Raw genomic sequence first — 24,714 nt, forward strand, 5'->3', positions numbered from 1 at the left:
GAGAGTAAAATGTAGAAGAAGGCTAAGTCGAAAGACATTTTCGAAATTGTTCATTGAAAACTTAAAGCTTGCAAATGTAGAGAAAGGGTCAGATGTGAGGAGAGACTTATCCAAGTGCAAGTATTATGCCTCTGTCACTTACCTTAAATACTAAGTGATGGTATCCATCCTTGTTGGGCCCTCCTTTGACTCGACAGGACCCATGAGCCAGCTCTTCCTGTGGGCACTAATTCTGCCAAGGGACTGCCCACTCAAGCTGCCTCTTAGCTTTTAGGGCCCATCTCCCCCACTTGCTTCCATCTCCTACCAACACCATCAACACAGGCCACCTGTTTCAACTCCTTAAAGATTTGGTCCCATATTAACCACACGTGGGATAATGAAGCAGCTGATGGAGAGTGTGAGGGGGTCCTAGCGGCTCTCACAAAATCCAGGAGTTGGCTTAACATAGAGATTAATTCCTGGTGGATTAAAAGGAGAACCCCAAAGATGCCTGCCGCATTTCCCGCATCCACCCTTCCTGCCCTCAAAGCTTCTAGTTCCTCTCTTTCTCCCTCCATCCTGCCCTAACTGCCTGCCAGACCCCAGGAGAAAAGAGCTTTATCCCCCACCTCCTGCTCCTGTTATAAATAGCTCAGCTATGGCTGCTCTTCATCTGGCGGGTTTATGGGAACAAGATGATGCCAAGACCATTTACGGTGGAGCCAGTGAAGGATTAGGAAGGGTGAAGGGGCAGCCCCCTCAGGGAGGGCCTCAGCGCCAGCTGCAAGTGAGCCAGAGCACCACTGGCCCCCGGGAGCCAGCCTCAGACTCCAGATCCTGAGCCCCTTCTCCCTTTCACACACTAAGTGTGGCAGATTATTGGACCCAACTGTTCCTTCCCCAACCTGTAAAAGAACAAAACATTGCTGGCTGCCAAAACATGACTTGCACTATTTCCTCTGAGACCACGTTCCCTCACCCCCACTCACCACTGACACAGGGCTTGGCATGGGATTTGCTTTGGTCAGTGGCTATATATGCCAGGGTGTTTCCACCGGCTTTTTCCCTTCCCTCTGTAAGAATGGCATGTTCCAGGCAGGGGCTGCCCTTCAGCTGAGAGGCCACACAGCAGCCAGTGCTGGCAACCAGGGGCGTGCAGTGCGGACGAAAAGAAAACACAGTTGTCGTCAACCTCTGAGACCTGGGAGCTGTTCCTGCAGTACAATCCGGCAAAGGCTCATGTGCTGGGGTCACAGACTCAATGCTTGGGGGCAAGCAAAGAAAATGAGTGCAGCAGAGAGTGTGTTAAGACCACGGGGACGGCAGGGCTGTGGATGATGAGAGAGAAGCAGCCGACGGCTAGGCTCCAGTATTAAACTTTGTTATCAGTTAAAATAAAAAGCACTGTTGCTTTGGTTAAACATCAGAGGCAAAGATTTTAATAACACAGCTGACTGATATTTACCACTTGAAAGCTTAGACTATTAACAAACATGAAGTTAAAAACAAAAAATGACCCAACCTCAATGTTTCTCATAGTCATTTAACTCTTCAGAGATTAAAGCACCAATCTGTAGTTGTAAAACTTGGCAATTATTCACATTTCATTTCTATTTTTTGTCTTATCTAAAAGTGAAGGGAATTTATTTTTTATTTTAAAAGTTCTTTTTGAAAGTTCTTTGAGTTAGCTTCCCAAACTCCCATATAAATCTATGCAAATTCAATCAGATCTCATCAGACCACAAAAATAACCACCACCTGTCATAACGAGTGACTCCCAAATGAATGGGAATCAATAAGGGCACAGACTGAGTCCACAGAATATTTCATTTAATTGATTTTATTGTCACTGGATCAGATCTGAGATGAGGGAAATGGAAATAGCCTGGTTTATAAAGATCACACATTAGGATTTTCCTAGAGGAGAATTATAAATATGAGTATTATAAGAGCTGACTATGTAACTTCATCTTTTCTGCCAATGGATTTCATCTTCTCCCATCATGTAATCGAGAACAAAGAAATCACTCATCCCATATCAAGCATAACAGGAAAGAACAGGGGCCAAGGAGGGCCCCTCCTTGACCGACCAGTAGGTCAAAGATGACCTACATCACCACGCCTATGAAGAAATGTGCTTCTCCATGACGTGGAAATCAGATCTGATTTTAGAACACATGGGAGGGCTTCCCTCTGGATGTGAAACTAGTAACAATAGCAGCAGTGTTTTGTTCTTTCTTCCTCTTTATCCGCAAACTGATTGTTAATGAGAAAAACAGGAGGCAGTTAACAATGAAACTCAAATCTTTAGTCTTCTCCTTCCAACTCAAGTGCCGAAATAGGACACTCCTTTCATAATATCCTGGCCATCAGGTTTTTTTTTCTTTTCTTTTTTGCCTTCGGAGTTCTTTCCAAAAGTAAACATGCTGCCTTGGCATTCTTATTACTCCTAATTTCCAGGTAGAAAAATGAGACAGATGAAGTGACATCTAAAAACACTGGGGATTATATTTTTAAACACAAGACAATAATTTAGATCTTTTTGCTCTAATTCTTCTCTATATTACCATGATGAAATATTTATCAAAGTCCAAATTACTGGTACGCAATAATGACCAACACCTTCACATTAAGGGAGGTATCAAAAAAAAAAACTCATCAACGAAGTAACTGGAAAAAAGTTTAAATATAAAATGTGACTTTCACTATTCTGTTTATACAGTACTGAAACAACCATAACATTCAAACACCCAGAAAGTGCAAAACTCGAAGTAATATTAACTAATAACTGACAACTCTGAGATACTGCAACATCTTGAAGTACTTTCTGACCAAAAACAGATGAAATTTTGTTCGGTATGACTTTATAGTGTTTTACACAGAACTATGTATTTTAAAAAACTGGTCATCCATGTAACATATACACAAAACCCTGAAATGACTGGACTATTCAAGGACTAGTATTCCACACTGCTTTGTTGTTACGGAAGAATGAGCTTAAAATTTAATGAAACACTTTTAACAAGTTCTAGTCTATAGAACGACATGTTCAAATTGTTGGTCTTATTACTTTTATTAACAAAAACCTCCCATTCCTTTATAAGATGTTTAATTCCTCCGAATATCATCTTTAAAAGGCCTGACTTGATTGTTGCCAAAATAAACTGCAGGTCAAGTGCAACCCTCCAGGCTATGGGTCCTTCACGAGCTTCAGCTCTGTATGAGCCACACGGTGACCTTCCCATGAGTTTTCCACTGGAGATTTCACAGTACTAACTTTAACACTTTCCACAAAGTAACCTGCCCTTCTCTTGGCTTTGGGTAGAATGTCATATTAATAATGGCATGTGGTGTTCCTTAACATAACCTGCCAAAATGTGATAATTTCCTTGGAAGAAAAGCCATGGGCTGCAATCACACGCCTGAGCTGACAGACATCCAGATGGATCCTGTACAAAAAGAAAAGGTTTGTGTCTTCTGGGATGTGAATGTCCACTTTTAACAAATTCAAACAAATCCCAACATACACATCTTCAAACTTGATGGGTTTCACGTGACTCATCATTTCGTAGATTCTTGGCACCAAATCTCTGGACATTATATAACCCAACCCACTGCAGTAGGGAGGAAACACCTTGAAGGGATACTCTTGGTATGAAATATGGTTTTTTTGGTAAAATCCTCTAAAGGAATAATTATCAATTAGAGGATAACCTGTGAAAAACTTCTCTGAGTGGTTTAAATTCAAAAGATACTTCACTAAATTGCCAGTATTGATAAAAACATCAGTGTCTGTCTTCATGATGTACTTGGCATTGGGGCAAAACTCAGTGACCCACCTGAATGCCATAATCGTTTTCAAGGTCAAGTTATTGTAGGTGTCTAAAAAATCTTGTCGTATTATGTCACCATAAAGGAGGTGTTCATCCTCTAAGGACAATGCTAACATTTTGTCCTCCCTTTCAGCCTGTTGGCCTAGTAAGAAAAATGTAAGAACCTCATATCCCCACCAAGACTTCTTTTCTCCCCAAGTAACTCTAATGGCCTGTCTGGCTTTCACGTCTGAGGGGTGCGAGGTCACCAAGATGACAAGAAACGGGTTCTGATGAGAGCAGTTGGAATGCTCTCGAAGCGTGAAGCGGAAGTCTTGTCTGTAAATGGGCTCGTACTCGTAGAAGTACATCCAGTTCACACGCTCCACCACGTTGTAGTGGGGCAGGCTGAGGTACCACATGACCAGGAAGCTCAGGAGCGACAGCAGCAGGAGGCTCCATTTGAGGGACCTCAGCGACATCCTCCCAGGAAGGGCGGCCAGCAGGGCCAGGGCCATCCACAGCGGCTCGGCGGCACGCGGGCTCGGGTTCTGGAAGATTTACCAAGGATCTGCTCAGTAGTCCACCACCCCAAACACACCTTCAGGTGTCACCTGATTACCTACTTGAGGAGAAAGAGTTGGGAGAACACAAGCTCCAAGGCAGAACCAAAAATCCTGACCTGAATCTACTTAACTTCATTTAACTGTAAGCAAATGGCTACCAACAGCCAAAAGTGTATTTTAGCTTTTATATGTTTTTAGGTTAAAAACATATCCTTGATTATTTGGGAAAAATTAATATTTCTTGTCTGACGTGAATAACTGTTGAAATAATTATTTACTTCTTTTTCATAATGGTAAAGAACAGAGGCAGTGTTTTGGTTTTTGTTTTTTTGTAGATCTGTATTTTAACCCCCCATTACTCATCTCTTTCTGTCTCTCTGGATATCCAGGACAAAATCATTAATGCAAGGAGATATTACCAACAACATGTCCAAATAAACCCAGGATCTTTCTCAGCTGTGTGATCTGATATGGATTCTAGCAAATCTGGAGTAAAAAAAAACCCAATAGCTACAATTATTCATGGTGACTTGCTGATATGGGATGAGATAAACTCTTCTCCTGAAAGGCGCAAGTCCTCTAGACACAAATAGGATTAACCATCTCTGTAGTTTTTAAATGCACAAGACTATTAAATAGCTTTTACTTGCCCCAAACACCACCCCAGCCTCCTTTCTACCTCACTGGCTGAGTTCAGTGCTCCGTCTGGACAGCAAGTACTTAAATTCAAGACCTGTCTCTGTAGTATGAGTTTTCATGTGTTCCCCATCCTAACCTGTTCAGAAATCCTGCACCATTTAAGAAGCTTGGGCTGGAACCTCCTAGAACACTTGCTTTTACACGGAACTTCAAGCTGAGATAGAAAACAGAGCTAGGAGACACAGCACAGTCAGACTGGAGTGATGGCCACAGCCTCAGCTCTCCTTCAGACTCCAAGGAAGAGGTTGGTTTACAATTCTGGATGCCACAGGGCTTTCCCGGTGCCATGATCATGGTCCTCAGTCTAAAGACATTCATGTACTAAGTCCTAGACCTTCTACACCCACAGATTGCGCCAGGCACTAAGGAGGCCAAAGGCAGAAGGAAATGGGAGGAGAACAAATCCCAAGTCAGCACGTAAACACAGCCCAGCGGTGTAGTACAGACTGCCCACGTCACATGCCAAAGGACTTCAGGATGAGGGACAGGTCAACCACACGGGGGCAGGCTGAGGAGGCTTCTGACCTTTCACCCACAGTCACCTAGGGGAAGGGTCCTAGGAACCCAGAATTTGCTATGGAGGCTGTACATTAATGATATTTTATGGAAAGGCTGGTCTACCAAGGGTTCTACCTTGGTCAGTCTGAGGTCTTTGGACACAGTTCTTCCTCTTAATACATATATAAATGGCAGGATCTTGAGACTCCTTGTCCTCTCTATCTCGCTGTATCTTATCTGCCCTGATTATTTCTGGCTACAATAATCTTCCCTATCGCTAATGCTTCTTATATTTTAAGCCCCACAATAAATGGAATGTTTTGGCGAAGTCTCCAGTTTGGTTTCATGTATGTATGTCTTGCCTCTCCACTTACAGTTTATGACCTCACTGACAAAGAACATTTTTCTTGCATGCTGAACATTGTCAGCATGCAAGACAGGGAGAGACCTACAGCGGGAGGGCAATGAACACTGACTTGCTTGATATACTATTTCTATTTGTATAAAGATAAAATGTAGATGTACCCATCCCACCCCCATCCTCCCCTCTCCCTCTTACTAGCTTTACACAGGCAGCTCCTAGAAAAACCTCAAACAGAACAGACCTAGAATTATGGCGGAGTTAATATCTTCCTACACTTTCTCCTCACCTGGCTACTAGACACTCCAGAAGCCTAGGGGGCTCCATTTAATCTCAGCCATTGATGACCTGTACATTTATTACAACAGTTATCACACAGTGGTTTTATATCTCACTCTAACAAATCCACACACTGTAACAAATTTTGGACAAATGAAAGAGAAGTGTCCTGAGTAAGGGTGTAATTTCCAACTGCACACAGGTGTGGAGGCCCTGCTACTCCTCAACAACGGGAGGAACTCAAAGCAGCAAGTCTTACTATAAACATTCGCTTATATGCATTCAACAAGCCGTCGTTTCTAAATGTGAAAACTGACTGTGGCTGTGATGTGTATTGCTCACTAGCCCACAAAGGAAATAAAGCAGCGGCAAAAAGAGGAAGAACTGTCTATTCCAGAAGGGGGGAAGGTCTTTCAAGGACTGGCTGGAACAGACTTCAGGTTACCCACAACAGACGCAGCTCCAAAGGCAGAGACCAGAGTCCACACCCAACTCTGTCCTTTACCAATCAGGGCAAGGGCAGGTTTATCTCTGGGAGTCTCAGTTTCCACATCTCTACGCTGAAGATGCTAACCCGGTGTGGATTAGTGACCGCTTGTGCAGAGCATCTGGCTGGTGTCAGGGACGTCACACACAGGATGTCGTCACCAGCTTGCTCCACCCTTGGCAGCTATTCTATCCTGTTGACATTCACTAAGTTGATTTCTATTGCCAAAAGGGATTGTCCTAAAGAAAGAATCTTGATGAATTCTTACTATTTGTAAAGTGTTTCAAAGCCATAAATGGATTTCTATTTCTTACCTTCTTGATTTACTTCTTCTGAGTGAAAAGTCTTTCACCTTCACCAACTGAGCATTCAGCAGTGAGTAGCAGTCAAAAAATAATGCTTGAAATTTCTGTAAGATAGATAAGAAACTGAACAGCATTTACTTGTGGGCCAAGGGATTAGAAGTCAAAAGGAAAGGGAACCCCTGCCTCCCCCAACTCCAATTCCTTTCTGAACTAAAACATAGGTTGAAATAAAAAGTTAAAAAAAAAAACACAAAACCCACCAGTCCACAGAATTCAGAAAGTTCGTGAGTTCATCATGGAAGAAGAGCATCTAAGTTCTCATGTCAGCTGATGTCTCAGTTCCACTTTCTACCACAGTTCCACTTTCCTAGATAAAGAACTTGGGGGTCACTAAAAGACGTGAAACACAAAACTTCTAAGAGACATTCTGCTGGCATCCTGTCCAATTCTCTGCACCACACACATTCATGGAAGGCAAACCTGACGTGAGACTGTGAACTACCACTTCCCAACCCACTCCTTCCCCTCTAAACCTCCACCTCTACTCATAAATACCCAAGACACGTTCGTAAACTGAAAGACAGTGAGGCACATCTCACTTCCTGCCATGATTCAGCATTCTCATACCTTGGTTTTCGCTAGTCAAGTTTAAAAATCAAAAGAGGATGTGAAAAAGAGGAAGCACTGATGTGTAATCACTCCTTACGGCAAAAAACACTCCAAAAGGATTAGAGTCAAATGGGAGAAAAATGAATCTGTAGAAGCACTATTCCTTTGATAACTATGTAAGTTTAAAAAGCTAAAGCTCTAATCTGTTCTTAGAAACAATGATCAGTACATATATGTAAACTAAAAAAATTGCAGTATATTGTATATATGTATTTACATGCAATATAATGTGTATGTGTAGTCAAACTGTAATAATTCTATGTAATAAAATTGAAAGAGAAAAAAAAAGAGAAAATATAAATGAACATTTCAATGATTTTGAAGTGGGGAAGAACTTTGAATTATTCCATGTAGGGGGAAAACACAGAACACATAAAGGAAATTTGATTAAATAAAAATTTCAAAAAGTTCTTGAACAAGGTTGAAATGCAAAAAAACCAAAAAACAACAACACAATAAAAAGCACAAACAAGGTTGAAAGATAAAAAAAGAAACAGGGGAAAAATACCCAAGAGATTTATGATAAAGAATTTATACGCCAAATAAAAAAAGTTCATAGAGTAGTAAGAAACAGATGAACACAAGAGAATAAATGGCCCAAAGGGAAATTCCCAAAAGTACTGCAAATGGTCAATAAAATAAGGAAAGATATTCAAACACACAAGTAAGCAGAGATATTAACAAAAATCCCAAACTAAAAAATCAAAGAAGAAAAGTGATAGTGCTCAGTTTGTGTGAGGAAAAGAAGCATTCTTGTGTACTTTCTGGAGAGAAATGTTAAACATTTATCAAAAATTTGAATGTGCACACTCTTTGACCAATACCATTGCCAGCAATTTCTCTTAAATAATTGGGCAACTGTGCATAATTTATAATATAAAAATTATTTTAAAGTCTCCCAATAGGGAATTGGTTAAACAAAATGATGACACATCTGTACAACAGCATATATTTATTCATTATATGCAATGATGCTTATCTATATTCCGTTGATATATTACTAAACGAAAGATGCGGCTGCAAAACTACAAGTGTAGTACGATTCCTTCTGAAAGATGAGAAGACTCCATCGGTCCATACAGTCACACACACAGAGCAAGATGTCTGGCAGGGTGTGTCCCAACATGTCAATGGTTTCTACTCTGTGGGATTTCTGGATGATTTCTGTCTTTCTTTCTTTTTCCTTTTTGTAACATGTGTATTTTCCACACTATTTGTGTACTTTCTTTGTAAATAGATTTTTTAAAAAAGCCAAAAAACTGGATTTCATGCTTGCATGTCTCTAAATTCCACTGAACGGTAGTAACTGCAAGCTAGCAGTTAGGACCCTGAGCTGCATCTTATCCCAACTCTTCTCCCACGGTGTGAGCATGTACAATTCATGACATTTCTAGTAGGTATTATTCTCCATTATTTCAGTAAGTCTTATGCCAATACAGTAACAAACGATTTTAAAAATCCATTCAAAGCACAGTAATTCTAATATAAACCTAACAGGTTTAAATTATCTAATAATAATAGCATTACACACATATACATGAAACAGTTTATAAAGTGTTTCAACAAATATTAATAGCTCCCCCCAATAACCCTATGTTGGGCCAACTGGTTTTACTGTACATATTTCACAAGTGAATTTCAGAGAGTTCAAATGAAATGAAGGTGAAATAAAGACTCTTTCAAATAGAATAGGACTTACAAACTAACAAACTCTAGCTAAAAAAAGTACCAAAGGAATGTATTTTAGTAAGGAGAAAAATGAACTCAGGAGGAAGGAATGAAATGCAAGAAAAAAAAGTAAATAAAGAGATTATTAAAAGATAATGAAAATTAGTAAATATAGATGCTAAAAAAGAGAGAGAACGAGCACAAAAACAGTATTTTTTTGTGTCATTAAAAAAGCAAAACTAAAATACTATATAAAAATAACATGATTGCTGTAAAAAGATTTTCAAAGAAAAATTAAAATATGTTAACATTCCTATTTAGTTCAGGAGGAACAAGGAAAGACTGAGAAACTTTTCTGCAAAAAATTCATTTAAGAATGCATATTAACCTTTAAAGTGACCACTGAGAGAATACATATGAAACATATACATTCCACAGATTGAGAAATAAAAGAAAGAAAGGAAGCTATCAATTCAACAGAGGGGAGGAGAAGAGACAAAAAGCAAAGAAAATGCATGGCAAATGGAAAACACAAAAGAAGATGGCAAAAGTGAATTTAAATGTATCATCAGAGCAAATACGAAAGTAAACTCACCTACTGAAAAACAGCTCAGATTGGCTCAAAATTCTGCCTTATACTGCTTATAAGATACATGCCTAAAACAAAACACAGAAGTTTAAAGATTAGGACATTTTTAAAAATCAGGAAAATGCCAATCAGAAGTCCATTGTAGTTACTTATTAATGTCACATATTTTAAATGAACAGCACTTAAAAGGAACAAGGAGATTGTGTTACTAATAAAGAACCATCCAACAAGATTATTTAACAATCATGAAACTATTTAACATAAAAATATAGTCTCAAAATATATAAAGCAAATGCTGAAAAATATGAGTACAAATGGAAGAATCTATCATACTAATGGATTTTTAACAATTCTCTCTAAATAACTAACACATCAAGCAACAAAAACAGAGATATGAGTGTTTCAAATAATTTTATTAATAATTGTAATTTAGCACCTTTCACCCAATTGAAAAGAATAGGAATATTCATTTCAAGACTATATGAAAAATTTATTTAAATTGATCACATTAAGTTACACAAGCCATCTCTTTTTCAAAACTCAATTTAACACAGGCCTCATCATCTGACTACAATATAATTTTAACTTAACTACAAAAACATAACCTGAAAAACACATAAACAAAAAAGCCTATCTGGAAACTCAAAACCCTTACACACCAAACCCGTATTAACGAGAATACCGTACTGGTAATTATAAAACACCTGCAACCGAATACAGCAACGTATTACATTTCAGTGAGGCAGCTAGTACCCAACCTCTTACATGAAAACTACTGCAGGAGAAGACAAGTTGTTTTATTTTGTTTGTTTGTTTGTTTGTTTGTTTGCCTTAAAGAATGATCTGCAGTTCAGGGGAGCCAAATAGCTCCAAGTGAAGAGGAAAAGCTCTTCTTTATAGAAAAATGTTAATTATAAATGTAGATAGAATGACAGAATGAGAAAACCATCATTTTGCAAACTCTCATGAAATCATCAATTCAGGCAATGACTATCAATCAGTGTTTTAACCAGCAAGCAAAAGACTGACAGAGAATCAGACATCTGTATAGTACCAAAGTAACACCACAAAGATTACTTTTTACTTGTAAGGACTGAAAAAAAATAAATGAAATTTACACCGGAGGAATCAGAGTGCTATCACTCTCACCCAGTCATCAATCTCAGTATTATAAATAATGGAACAAAAACGTGTCTCCTAATGAGATACAATGTGAAGTGCGCATCTTGGCCAAAATGTTTAACTGGAATCTAATCATGTTTTACATGACACATAGAGAACAGAAGAACAAGCTAAGGAACTCCACAGGGAAACACTCAAACCCAAGAGGTGGGGTGTTCTGTGGGACAACCATCATGGTGTCTGCAACTAGTCAACCCCATGAAACACGGGTGGTTCTAGATTAAAAGAGATTAAGGGACACACACAACTGCAGCGTAGGATCCCAAACTGAATCCTGGAGAAAACTAAAGACAATCTAGACATTAGGACATGTGAAAGGATTATTCATTTTGTTACGTGTGATAACATTAACTGAAAATATTCCTGGGTAAATCAGTGTGGAATATCCATGCAATGGAATGCTACTTATCTATAAAAAGAAACAAAGTGCTGATACAGGTTATAACAAATATCATTTAAGAATTCAGAACATGGATGAACCTAAAAAACATGCTAACCAAAAGGAGCCCAACACAAAAGACCACATATTGTATGAAATGTTGAGGAAAGGCAAATCTATAGGCAGTAGGTTGATTACCTACCTGCAGCTGGGATCAGTGACTGCAAATTGACAGAAAGGATCTTTTTGGGGTGATGGAAATATTTTAAAATCTGACTGTGGTAATGGTTGTAGATCTCTGTAAATTTAGTAAAAAAAAAATCACTGAATTGTACAATTAAAATAATTTTATACTATGTAGGTCATACCTCAATAAAGCTGGTAAAAGTTTTGTAATTTTTAAAAAACGTTCTTATTTTTAAGAGTCATACACTGATATATATATATAGGAGTAGTATGTCAAGATATCTGTGTTTACTTTAAAATTTTTCAGTAATAAAAACTAAAGAGAGTTAAGAAAAGAAAAGAACGCCCTCTCTCGTACATTTCTGGTGGAGTAAAAAATGGCAACACCTTGAGGAGGGCTATCTGGAAAAACAGTACTTATACAAATTACAAATACATTTATTCTTTTATCAGTAATTTTGTTCCTGAAATTTATTTCAGACATAGCTGAGTATGTCCAGAATGATATCTGTATATAAGGTTATTGGCTGCAAATTGTTTCTATTAGCAAATAATTAGAAATAAACCAAGGGATCACAATGAGGGATTCCTCAGATAAATCAAGATACCACCACCCCATGGAAAAGTACACAGCTATTAAAAAAATAATAAGGATGTTTTCTAAGTACTGACATGGAAATACTTCTAGAAAATATCAAGTGAAGATATAAGATACTGAACAATGTTTATAATATGTTAACTCTTATCTTAGAAGGGAAAAAGAAATGGAGCCAGTATTTTACGTGCATAAGAAAAACAATGGAAAGGCACACACGCCGTGGACAGAGAGGAATGGGGTGGACAAGAAAAAAGGTGAGAGCATTCCTGTTTATATCACTTTGTTATACTATTTAATATTACTTTGTTATATTATTTTGTTATGTATGTAATATTTTTATATTATTTTGATTCTTAAGGTACTTGAATACAATTAAAAGTTAAAATAATGAAAATAAAAATTTTCTCTTCCTATTTAAAAAAAGTGCTACTTATAAAAATGCACTAGATATAAATAAAACAATCTTTACAGAAAATCAAATTAATTAAAAAGTAGAATTACTTTATATATTTTTTGGATCCATGTGGTTTTTTTTTTAACTGGCATATAATTTATATGCAGTAAAATTCATCCTTTTTACTGTACTGTTCTGTAAGTTTGGACACTCATGTAACCACCAGCACAATCAAGATACGATACAGCTCCAACACAACAAAAATTCTACTAGTGTCCGTTTGTAATCAATCCTCCCTCCAACCCCCAGGCAACCACTGATGTTTTTCATCCCTGTAGTCTTGTCTTTACCAGAAGGTCACATAAATGGAATGATATGGCATGCAGACTTTTTAGTCTGTCTTTTTTCATCAGCGTAACAATATATTTTTTAAAAAGACTGAAAATAAATGACCTGAATACAAGAAGTAAAAAAAAAAAATTTTAATGTTATTACTAAGAAAATGAAAGGAATAAAAATAAAACAAAATAATGAAACACAAAAAGCCAATAAAGATGATTATTAAAAAAACAAACATTAGGAATAGAAGGGAAGTTCCTTAACCTGTTGAAGAAACCAAACTTAATGATGAAACTTTAGAAACATTTCCAACGAAGCCAGGAAAGACAAGGATGTATGCTATCAGCTCTACTATTTAGTGCTGTTCTAGAGAGCCTTACCACCCACTGAACTAGAGGAGGAAATAATGTAAAAATTGTAAAGGAAGAGGGAAAAACTGCCATTATTTTCATACTATATAATCATCTACACAGAAAACTCAAGGGGAAAAAGACAACATGTAAGAAATAATAGGTTTACCAAGAAGCTGAATATGAGCTCACCTACAAATCAGAAACCTTAAAAAAAAAATCTAATAGGAAAAACACAATAGCAACAAAAACTACAGTGTCAGATAAAGCTAACAAAAGATGTACATGACCCTGATGTAGAAAAATAAAAAACTTCTCTGAAGAATGTAAAAAAAGTGGTAATGTGTTTGGGGATGAGAAAATTCCAATGTAAGATTCCACTTCCCCACATTAATCAATAAATTCACAGGATTATGAAAGGAACTTAATGATCTAGGAATATCCAACATGATTTTGAAAACAAAGAATGAAGCTGGGGTTGGGTTGGGGTGAGCTGGGTGTTATCAAAGCATTTCAGAGCTACACTAATTAAAACAGCATAATGGAACACCAGATTCAACAGCTGGATAGCACGACCAGAAGCAGACTCAGTGGTCCACAGGGACTTGAAAAATGGCCAAAGTGGCTCCACAAACCAATGGGGAAAAGATTCAATAAACTGTTTCAGAATAAATGTGGAAAAAGTAAAATTATATTCATATTCATTTCCAAAATAAAATACCAGGTAGATGAAAGAATTAAATGTAAAAAAAGCAAAACTAATACCCTAGGAAAATAAAGCAGATATATTTGTGATCTTTGCGTGGGGAAAGTCTTTGCAAACCAGTCATAAAAAGTATATTCCATGAGGAGAGGAGAAATAGACTGGGTCAAAACAAAATATGAAACTACTTCTAGGGCAAGGCACCACAAACGCAGTTAAAAGATGAGTCACAGACTAAGAGAAGTTATTGACAACAAATAAAACAAAGGACTGGCATACAGAGTCCCTTTTGGATATATGTATTTGTTATATAATATATTCACAAGAATCTGCTGTCATTGTTTTCTGTTTGTGTAAAGTTTATATAAAACTTACAAATCAAAAGGAAAATGAGTGGCATATGAACAGGTTTACGGAAGAGGAAATAAGAATGGCCAACAGATATGAAAAGAGGGTCAATCTCTATAGCAATCAGGGAAATACAAATTAAAATCGGATACCAAATTTTTAACCCATTGGACAACATTGAAGTTTAATACTCATCAACTACTAGAGTAACTGCTCTTTGTAAGACACTGTGGGTAGAAGTACAAACCGTGACAGCACCCCCGGTAAGCAATATGGCTGCATCTAGCAAAACTGAACACCAGCCGTTCCCCTCCTGGGAACACACCCTAGAAAAACACGCGTGGAGACAGGTACAAGCATGCTCCTTAGGGGGCTACGAAAGCAGGAAATTTGAGGCAACCTAAACATGCATCCACGAGATAGTAGACAAATAAAACTTGGTCTGCCTTCCTATGGAATCCCACGAGACAGTTAAAATGAACTGATGTAGTATATCAATTGGAACAGTTCTCAAAAATAAAATGTTGAGTAAAGAATACAAGTTGAATGATTATACATATATGATACCATTTACACAAGCAGTTTTAAACCACACACAGGAGGCAGCCTTCAGAAACAGCTATGCACATGAAGCTGGTTTTTGAAGGGACTGCAGGAGTACCTGCCGTGCTAAGCAGTGCGGGCATCGCTGTGAAAGAATGAAGCGTAGTGAGAAGGGGAGAAAACGGATCAGACACAAACACTAAAATATTAGCAGTTGTTAATTCAGGGTGATAGAAGTACACAGGCCTCTAATATTCATAGTTTTCTTTGTATTTTAAATTTATCAAAACTGGGGGAAAAAAGATAATGAAAATACCTGGGTATCAGTGTTAGACGGCCCACCCTAAATCCTGGCTGCAACACTGACTGGTTGTGTGTGTGAGATTCATGTGGAAAACATGAAATAACCAATCAGCACAGGGGCACTCAGGAGTTTCTTAAGTTAAACGACATTCAAACACAAACGCACACACTATGATGTCACAGAAATCAAGCTGGCCTGGTGGGAGACCTGGGATTGGCTCATTTGCTGACAGTGGGTGCACCGGCCTCCTGAGGGGAGGGACAGACAGAAAAATCTAAAACATCAATGAACAGAAAAATATAAAAAGGCCCAACAGGGAAGTACACTATTACCTTTTTTACTGACTTCTTAAATAATAATGTCCCATATCACTGTCAAGAAACAAATTATATTTATAGTTTAAAAATCATTTCCATTTTATAAAAAATAAGCCTGTGATTATATTAACTGCACATGCATTCACCAACTAGATTCTAAATACCTTAAGCAAACGATCTTCTCTATCTCACAAATCTAGCACAATGCTGGGTGCACAGCAGGCCACCAGTAATTACTTGTTGATTTGGTGGTTGATCTACAATAGCTGAAGACATATTTCAAATAACAGGAATGCAAAAAAACCTCCAGAGACAAAACAGTCGTCAGCTCCCAGATTATTAAGTGTGCAAACACTTTAACCATCAAATGAAACCACCACCCTCAGAGAAGGAACTCAGTTAATAAGCACAGAACTTCATGCAGCCAAAGTGGCTGCATCTGTGACTTATCTATGGGTGTTACAGAACCCTATCAGGGCTGTGGACAAAAAAACTGGAAATCATTCAAATAAACTATAATTTTTTTTAATGGAGGGCTTCTCAGAGTTTTCAAATGTTAATATATATTCTGAGAAGAGGCTGTATTATGCAATTTTTCTCAAATTTATCTGAACAAAGGACCTATTTTAAATTTCAGAGCTTCTAGCAGGACTAGAATTCCATACTTTGGGAAATTCTGTCCTAGAACATCTTTATAGTCACTGAATTGAGAAACTATTCACCAGGCACTGATAGGCACTCACTCATGTCATCTTCAAGAGAGCCCATAAACTAGGGCACTTTTAAAACCTTTACTGTTCACACTTAACAAGTGAGCAAAGTAAGGCTTAGGGAAAGTCAATAACTTGCCCAAAGTGCCCAGCTTGTAACTGGTAGAGACAAAATCAAACAGGACTTCAAGCCTCATGTTCTTGGCCACTGCCCTTCCTATCCTAGGGAGTCTGCTGCCCTCTTGACCATAACTGCTCTGGGTGGGTTTTAACTTCTCGCAAACATTGAACCTTGAGAAACAGTAAGGCGGCATCACAGCCTTCCCGTCTTCACACGGAACGACTCAAGACTCCCACTCTCAAACCCTGAAATATGAGTAACTAGCAAAAGCAATAAATAATAACAAATAATTCATGCAGATATAGACCTTTTTATTTTGCATCAAAAACATGCCGGGCATGAGGAAATAAATTGGAGGGGGGTGGTTCCAGATAGGCGAAAGAATCAGTTCAAATGCAAGGATGCTGGAGAAACAGAACAGAGAGTTACTGAAACTGTCTGTTTACCATGATTTTAGCAACAGCCCCTGCCTGGTCCTGGCACTGCAGTAAGAAGTTTTGGAGACCTGCTCCTTAGTCAAGGTCTCACATCCAGCAGGGCAGGGCTGGGAATCCAGGTGTTCACATGCTTTCAGTGGGGTCTATAACTGCTGCACTGCAAGGTATCCTTCCTAACTTGTTTTTACCTTTCATACTTTCTTCCATGTAGTACAGCACCTCTGATTTTCCTCGGGATGAAAAGCTGACAAAGCTAAACCAGACACTTTAAAAAAAATTTCTAAATGCAAATACTATTCAATCACCAAGCAAATCATGTTCAGCTCTTTCTAATTCTCACCCAGTTTTCAACCTGACTTCTCTTCCAAGTAAACTTCAGAAATGGAGGAATTGCTGAGGGGAATAATGTTAGTGAACTTATATTCCAGTGAAAGTTTCTGAGATCCTGCAAACATCAGTGAACACTCAGACACAGAAGCAGTGACCATCAGGAACCAGCAGAAAACCACTAAGAACATTTCAGCTAATTAACCCCATCCCCATTTTCAAAAGCATTCCTCAATCAGAAGATCAAGGAAAGCTTTTGATAACACACATAACAATTGAGCATCTCTTAAGAGGGCAGGGCAATGAAAGGTCCGTCTGAACAAAATGGAAAAACCTGAGTCCAGCAGCAGTGCCTTGATGGCTCACAAGCAGCTGATCCACCTTGGCCAGTAGATTTTTTTCACACATCTTGAGGGCTCGTGCTGGACTGTGACTGTGTATCACCAAAACAGCCACAGACCTGCCCTCCCACTTAGGTTCTAAAGCTGGTAGAGCATCTTCATCAACCTGGGGGAAAATCTTTAGGGTTTAATCACAGGCCTATCTTTAGCCTTTTCCTGTTAGATTTTCTTATCAAAGACAAATGAATGTGGGCTTATTCAATTTTGTAGAAAAGAGAAAATAGAAAATTCATTAGAAGATATAATTACAACCTAAAAAGCTTTCAACAGGTTAGAATAAACCAGATGGGAACAAATTTATTGTCCTATATCAGAGTTTCCAAAACCAACTGCACAAGAGAGGGTGGGAGATCTAAATTTAAGAGGACCTAAAGGTTTTAGCTGAGTATGAGTTCAATATAAAGAAAGGTGGTGATGTAAAGGAATAACTGGAGAGTCAGGAGACAAGGATTCTAGTTCTAACAGCTGGAGGAGAGGGCAAGTTACTAAATTTGGGGACTTGCTTTTCTCATCAGAACCTTTAAGAGACTGGGCCAGGTTATCCCTCAGGTCCCATCTAGGTCCATCAGAACAGAGATGGACATTGCTGTACCCAGCACAGTGTCTTGCACACAGAAAGAACCCCCAAGTACCTATAAGCAAATGACAGTGTTAACAGAAATTCTACAAGTTAATACCATAATGTGTCCTTCTCCCCCAGTACACATACAGTGAAAACCCTAATATGCTCTTGGGCTCAAGAAATAGAAAAAATGTCTGGGCAAAAGGGGTCATAATCCCACAGCCACAGATATGCTCCATTTTAAAAGGACCATCGACAAGTTACATTTAGTTTAGAGGAGGGTTAAGAGATTGGTTTATCACCTCACATTAAGACTGGATGAAGTAGTGGCTGAAGGAACTGGGGAATGTTCTATTCTGGGGAAAACAAAAGTTTAGAAGGATATGGTAGACGCTTTCAGGTATTCTGAACAATATGTCAACTCCAGAAGGCAAGTGGAAGCCCAAAGATAAAAGCCAGTGGGACGGGTCAGTACAGATTTCTAGAATGGGCTGCTCCTCACCGGCAGAAATCTTCAGGCGGTGGTAGGAATGTTACAAAGGTTAATTCTCTACTGAGCTTTAAGTTATTTTAAGTAACTTCTGAGGTCCTTTCCAATGCCCAGATTCCATGACTTTGTTATTCAGGTTTCAAATGCGGTATATAGAAAAGGCTTCATTTTGCGTAAAATTTTTAAATGGTTTCAAAGAATGAATCTGAAGTACTGAATTTAAGAAAAAGCCCCACTTCAAGCATAACTTCCGTGATTGTTATACAATTTTAAGTAAACAGTGAGTACCAATACCTAACACTCCACTGTTTCTCATCCATCCTGCAACCGAATCCCCTGCTGGTTGCTGCAGTATCACCTTCCGATATTCAGAGACAAAGGGGAGAATGTCTTTCATGCTAGCCTCATTAAATTAGAAGCCTCCTGCCTCTTGTTTGTTGAGGCAGAAGACACCTGGGTTTTTAAAAGTGTATTTTAAAAAGACATATTATATACTATTTGTGAACAAAGTACTTTATTGTAGGAATATCTGGGAACACAGTGTTCCATAACCGTAGGCTCCATTAACTTTGAATCAAAAATATTTGAAAGAAATTCCAGAAAGTTCCAAAAAGCAAAACTTGAATTTGCCATGTGCTCAGGCAACTATTTACATATCATTTACATTGTATTTACAAAGATTTACATTACATTAGGTATTATAAGTAATCTAGAGATGATTTAAAGTATAGGGGAAGATGTACGTGAGTTATATGCAAATATAGCCATCTTATATAAGGGATTTGACATGGATTTTGATATCTAAGGGCATCCTGGAACAAATCCCCTGTGGATACTGAAGACAACTATATTTTATAGATTTCTGGGGTTGTGGTGTGTAGAATTTTTAGGCTGAGAAAGATGAGGAGCAGCCAATAATAGTAAGACCTGACCAAAAAAATTCAGTTGCTATTTCCTTTTTGTTTCTGCCTTATCTGTACTTGTATCTAACAACAAAAAATACACTCTAATTTGCAATACATGTTAGAATTTTAAGGAGGGTTTATCTTTTTAAGGGAAAGTGGACTTTGGGGCTTAAGTCTGCATCACTTCTACAGCAATATACAAAGCACATTCTCACCATCTGGTAAAACAGGTGGCACCATCCCATTTTTCAGAGGCCTGTGCACCCCAGATGCAGGCAGGCCCAGAACACAAACTCAGGCTCAAGTCCAAACACTGTGCTCCTTCTCCAGAGCATGATGCCTGCAGAAGAGCCCAGCCTCATACCCGATCCCACAGCCTCTTGAGATTCCTGGGCAAGGAGCAAAGAGTACAGCAAAAGTGGACGCGCCTCTGCCCTCAGTGGCGGGCAGTCCGAGGGAAGAGGCAACAGGAGGACTGGGTCCAGACAAGCCAGGGAAACTGGAGCAAAGATCACACAAGTAAGGCAGAACAGCATCAAGGCTGACTTGAAAGCTAGCCTGCCTGTCTCTGTTTTGTTACAAACACCTTTACTCATTGGAGGAAAAGGACAGGGCGAGCTGCTCTACTTAACATTTCTTTCCATTGTTGCCCTAAGTTAGGAATATTAGATATCTTTGTCAGTCTTGTCTGTCACCTCTTCCCTTGCTCTTAGTCATCTGAGTACATTTCATTCATTCACTCGATCTGCCAGACCTGAGTTAGAAGCTGTGTTGCCTGGCCCTCAAGTTGTGGACATAATACAGAGCATGAAGGAAGGTTCAAGACTCCAACTTGCAGACAACATTATGAGCAAAACCCACCTGGAGAAGATGGAGGGAGACAGCTTAGCTCATATGTCTCCAAACTTGTGGTCAGCATCTATGGCAGGGAGCTGAGTTTGCATTCTCAGAATGTGTGGATGCATAAAAAGGGCAAAATTACACAACTTTAATCAGTTTAGACAATGAAACTATTTAATACTAAGAGATAAGAGTTGATCAGAATTTTTTCTCCTAGTAAGTGGGTAACTCCATCGCTGAAAACAAAATCTGTTACCAAAATAGTAGCCAAATACAGCTCCAAATAAGAGACATGGTTGTAGTATGTGGTTGCAGCCTTGTGAAATGTCTGATGGAAGTAGTGCTTCTTTAATTCTAACTTAAAAGAGCCTACTCAAAGTGCACTGCTTGGGAGGTTCTAGTCCAGGAGTGGGCAAATGTTCTTTTTTCCTTTTTTAATAAAATGCCCGATGGCAAATATGTTTCCTGTGGGCCATATGGTCTCTGTCCCAGATACTTGATTCTGCCTCTATAGTGAAAATGGAGCCACAGACATTATTAAACATATAAGTGTGACTGTGCTCCAATAAAATTATTTTCAAAACAGGCTGCTGGTCTAGAAGTATTTCTTCTAGCCCCATTATCTTAGAATAGCACTAAAACCTCTTAAGATCTCTCTTCTTTAAATTTCCTCATTACCCCCAAAGGCCACAGGACAGAAAGGAGATCCTAGTGCTGGAAACATGTTCCCCCCATGAAATGGTTCCTGGAGGGAGCAGGGCTGAGAAGTGTTAACCTAGGCTATGGATGCTGTAAAGGGACAACAAGAGGCCTTCACCTCCTGGCTAGCTACTTGGGTCAGGAGCATGGGCAACAGAATCTACTCTAGCTTTCTGGATTTTATTCCTTAATTGCTCAGAGTTTCAAGGGGTGCAAGTTATCTCCCAGGCCAACTCTTCAATCCTGCAGCCTCTCGGGGCCGCACTCTACAGATTGTTCTGTGGCTTCATCTCCCCCTCATCAAGACATGCCCTCTGCAAATCCCTCTAGCTCATACCCTCACCTTCCCTTCTCCTATTTTTCACAATGTGCCAAGGGCTCTGGCGCCTAAAACAAACCAGTATGTATAATATGCAACTTTTTACTGAAACAAAATCATCGTTCATGGTCCCCAGAGATATTTTGCCAAAGAGACTACTGTTAAATGAACTGCAACTTTGGAACTTATCTATGGTGCCAGGTCACTTAAGAGCATCTTGTCTGACCCCTAGTTTTGACCTCATTCATGAAGCTGTACAGTGTGGTTACCTACCACACAGTGAGCAGGGATGAGCAATGACAGCTATTAGAGCTGCAACAGAAAAGCATATCTGGCCTGGACATTATATAGCTGTGAAAGGGATAAAGGCATTTCCTAAAATGGGATTCTACCTGTATCATCCAATGGTGGACAGAACAGAGCTGGAGACTGGTCTCAGAGACAAGGCAAATCATTGGATGGGGAGGGAAAAGACAGAAAAATATCAACTAGAGTATTTTCTTAGGGATAAAGAGAGTTAGATTGAGTCTGATTTTGAGTTGAAGATGACCAAAGTTTAGCTAAGTTTTCCTGAGATACCATGGTATTTTAATAATGATACAATTTATATATATTATTATCCAAATATATGTTATCCAAAATGGTTTAGTTGAGCTTAACCCTTGCAACTCCTCAAATCCTTTGGGGGAAAGAAATATACTAGAATATATAACAAAATTTGTAGCTGCATAAATGATCCTTAAAATCTTGTAAACGACACCAGCATGGTCAATTTTAACCAATAAGGATAATTTCTCAATTAAAATGAGATGAACCTACCTGTAGAATTTCAGGTGAGACTAAAGCACTAGCTGAAGTTTTTTGTTTTCCATATTCCATGTTTTAATTAAAAAGATGTGCTGTGAACTACTGAACAGAAGAACAGAAAAGAATGTACCTGGGTCGTAACAACAACATGACACCAAAATCAACCTTCTATGAATGTATGTATGTATATGCACGACTGGGACATTGTGCTGTACACCAGAAATTGACACATTGTAACTGACTATACTTCAACTAAAAAAAAAAAAAAAGAGAAAGAAAGAAAAAATAAATAAAACCAACATTCTATATCCAGCAAGCTGCTAGAGGAGCAAACCATTATGTATCAACATTCTTTTCATTTTCAGAAAAGCTTTGATCCTCACTTCTTCCTCCTTACTCTCAAATCACTTCATATATCTAACATGTAATTTTATTTGGCCACTGCTTTATTTTCTGGGTTGAAATTACCCAGTGACCATTCATTTGAATGAAACTTCTAGTCTAGAAGAAAGAAAATGTCTTAGATTCTTATCTCGAAACATAAACAGTTCCCTTCCCTACACTGATGCAGGTTCAAAGTGTGCTTTTATCAAGCATCAACACATTCTGACAGCACAAAATCAGCTCCCCTACTTCTGTCTAAGCCGCCTGCGGAAAGCTAAAACACAAAGTTGCTTCCAGCTGAAGACTGCAAACTCAAATCTTCCTTATCTCGGAAAGCAGGGGGAAAAAAATTAAAGACATGGTTTGGTTAACCTGTTCCTTGTCAGTAGCTCTACCTGACAAAGCAGCCACCTCCTAAACGCTGGTACTCTGTGCAAAGTACACAGAAAAAATCTGCTTTGCGAATCTCCCTCCTAGAACAGCACTGAGGAGTGGAAGAGAAGCAATACGAATGCTACTCGTGCTTGCTGCTGGCATCATTCCTTACCGCTTGGAAAAGTGAGACTCCATTGCACCTTAAAGATTTCTTTCAAAATGCCTTGTATGTTCGTTAAGACTGCCTCTTATAAACCATGTTGCTCTAGACCCTTGGGGTTTCCTCCTCTCCCTGCCCAATTCGCCCATTCTCCTCCTTAGGTCCGTATTCCTCCCAATCTCTCCCCAGGAAGAAGCAGCCTCCCACAATTCAGCTCCCAGGCCCTTCCCCAGCGCCTTGGGAATGCGTTCTCTCCGGGCCTGCTGGGCAATCCCACATCAAAACACCGTTCCCGTCCTCTCTCCCTGGCCCATGCGCCTTGAGCTTCTCCCGGCTTCTGTCGCCAGAGCGGCCCGGAGCGACGAGGTGTGGGCTGCGCCCCAGGGCAGAGCAGGGAGGACAGCATGCTCTTCTCAGCCGCGGCCTGGCCCGCCACGCACGCCGGCGCTCCTCAGTGTCACCCACGGCCCCGCCGGGCCCCACCTCCCGCGCTCACCCCGTGGAGCCGCCGATCATCGCAGAGGCCCGAACCCCAGGGCGCGGCGGCTCGCAGCGCCACCCCGGCCGCGCTCCGGGAGAGGGCCGGAGGAGTGGGCGGCGCCGCCCTGCTCGCCTCCTGCCCCGCCGCTGGGGCCTCGGTATCCCGGAGGAGGGAGCGTCCCGGGAGCAGCGGGTCCCGAGGCCACGCCCGCCACCCAGCCCCGGGGTCCCCAAGGCCTCCGGCCGTCCCACCGCCCCCTGCCCATACTCACCTGCCTTGTGCGGCGCGCAGCCTACTCCGACGCGGGCGGGCGCCCGACGTTCCCGCCCCGCGCGCACACGCAGCCTCCCCGCAGCCGCACGCACGGCCGGGCGCGCGCAGACCACGCGCCGCGGCCGGGAAGCCCCTCGCTCCCTCGCTCTCTCGCACGCACGCGCGGGCCCGGAGCTCCGGCGAGGTCTCCGCGGTGGCCTGGGCACGCCGTCTGGATTCTCGTCAGCACCTTGTCCTCCAGGCACTGTGGTACTAGGTAGGCATTTTACATTTGAGGCTGGCAGGGGTTGGCGACGTAGTGGCCGACCTCGGCAAGGGTTTCTTTTTAACACTCGCTCCTCTTTGCGCTGCCTGCTCTGGTTTCCGGTTGTGTAAATACCTGGCCTCGAGGCATACTGGAGGGGTTTACTTGTTGGAATCCCCATAGAGCTATGAAAGAAAGAAGAAACCTTGGGAAGTTCTTTGCTCTCTCAAGAAATGCGGTGCCTCTTCTGGAGTCAATAGAAAATGAAGGGTGGGGATATGTCGGGGTTACAGTGCTCTGAGACGTGTACAGGAGTCCCAGGGAGTCGCATGTTCTCCGGAAATGCCTCTGGAAACTCTCCCTTAGTCTGGAGAATTCAAAGGTCTGTCCCACCCTGAGTCATCACCAACTCTTGGTCCTAGGGAGCTGGATGTTGCTGTATGGCTTCTGGTTGGACTTGCCTCTGGGTGGAAGTTGTTGAATAAATCCAGAAATAATATTTCCTCTCCCTGCACTCCTGGAATAGTGCCAACTGAAGACAGTTCCCCATTCTGGCCACTTGTCTGTGGCACTGTGAACAGTTTGGCAGCAGCAGCACGATGTGAGAAGTTGAGAGAGTAG

General features: G+C 40.2%; 1 protein-coding gene across 5 annotated transcripts; it reads right to left on the minus strand.

Annotated features, from left to right (window-relative positions):
• Positions 1 to 1,806: 1,806 nt before the first annotated feature.
• On the minus strand, positions 1,807 to 24,101 carry B3GALNT1 (beta-1,3-N-acetylgalactosaminyltransferase 1 (Globoside blood group)). 5 transcript variants are annotated; one of them, XM_072960265.1, is made up of 6 exons: positions 23,848 to 24,101; positions 11,679 to 11,774; positions 9,922 to 9,983; positions 7,250 to 7,356; positions 6,999 to 7,093; positions 1,807 to 4,345 (listed from the first exon to the last, which is right to left on the minus strand). In XM_072960265.1, the coding sequence occupies exon 6, from the start codon at positions 4,310 to 4,312 to the stop codon at positions 3,317 to 3,319; it is 996 nt and encodes a 331-aa protein (XP_072816366.1). In that variant the 5' UTR covers positions 4,313 to 4,345; positions 6,999 to 7,093; positions 7,250 to 7,356; positions 9,922 to 9,983; positions 11,679 to 11,774; positions 23,848 to 24,101; the 3' UTR covers positions 1,807 to 3,316. The 5 variants fall into 5 exon arrangements, with proteins under 5 accessions (XP_072816366.1, XP_072816359.1, XP_072816381.1 ...); XM_072960258.1 differs by lacking the exon at positions 11,679 to 11,774; XM_072960280.1 differs by lacking the exon at positions 11,679 to 11,774 and having other exon boundaries at positions 1,807 to 4,419.
• Between the last annotated feature and the right edge of the window lie 613 nt (positions 24,102 to 24,714).

The sequence above is a fragment of the Vicugna pacos genome, chromosome 1 (genome assembly GCF_048564905.1).
Source record: "Vicugna pacos chromosome 1, VicPac4, whole genome shotgun sequence".
NCBI lineage: Eukaryota > Metazoa > Chordata > Mammalia > Artiodactyla > Camelidae > Vicugna > Vicugna pacos.

What these genes read in the sequence shown, in the direction of transcription:
- B3GALNT1 (XM_072960289.1), bottom strand. Translation starts at nt 4,312, where the DNA reads ATGGCCCTGGCCCTGCTGGCCGCCCTTCCTGGGAGGATGTCGCTGAGG.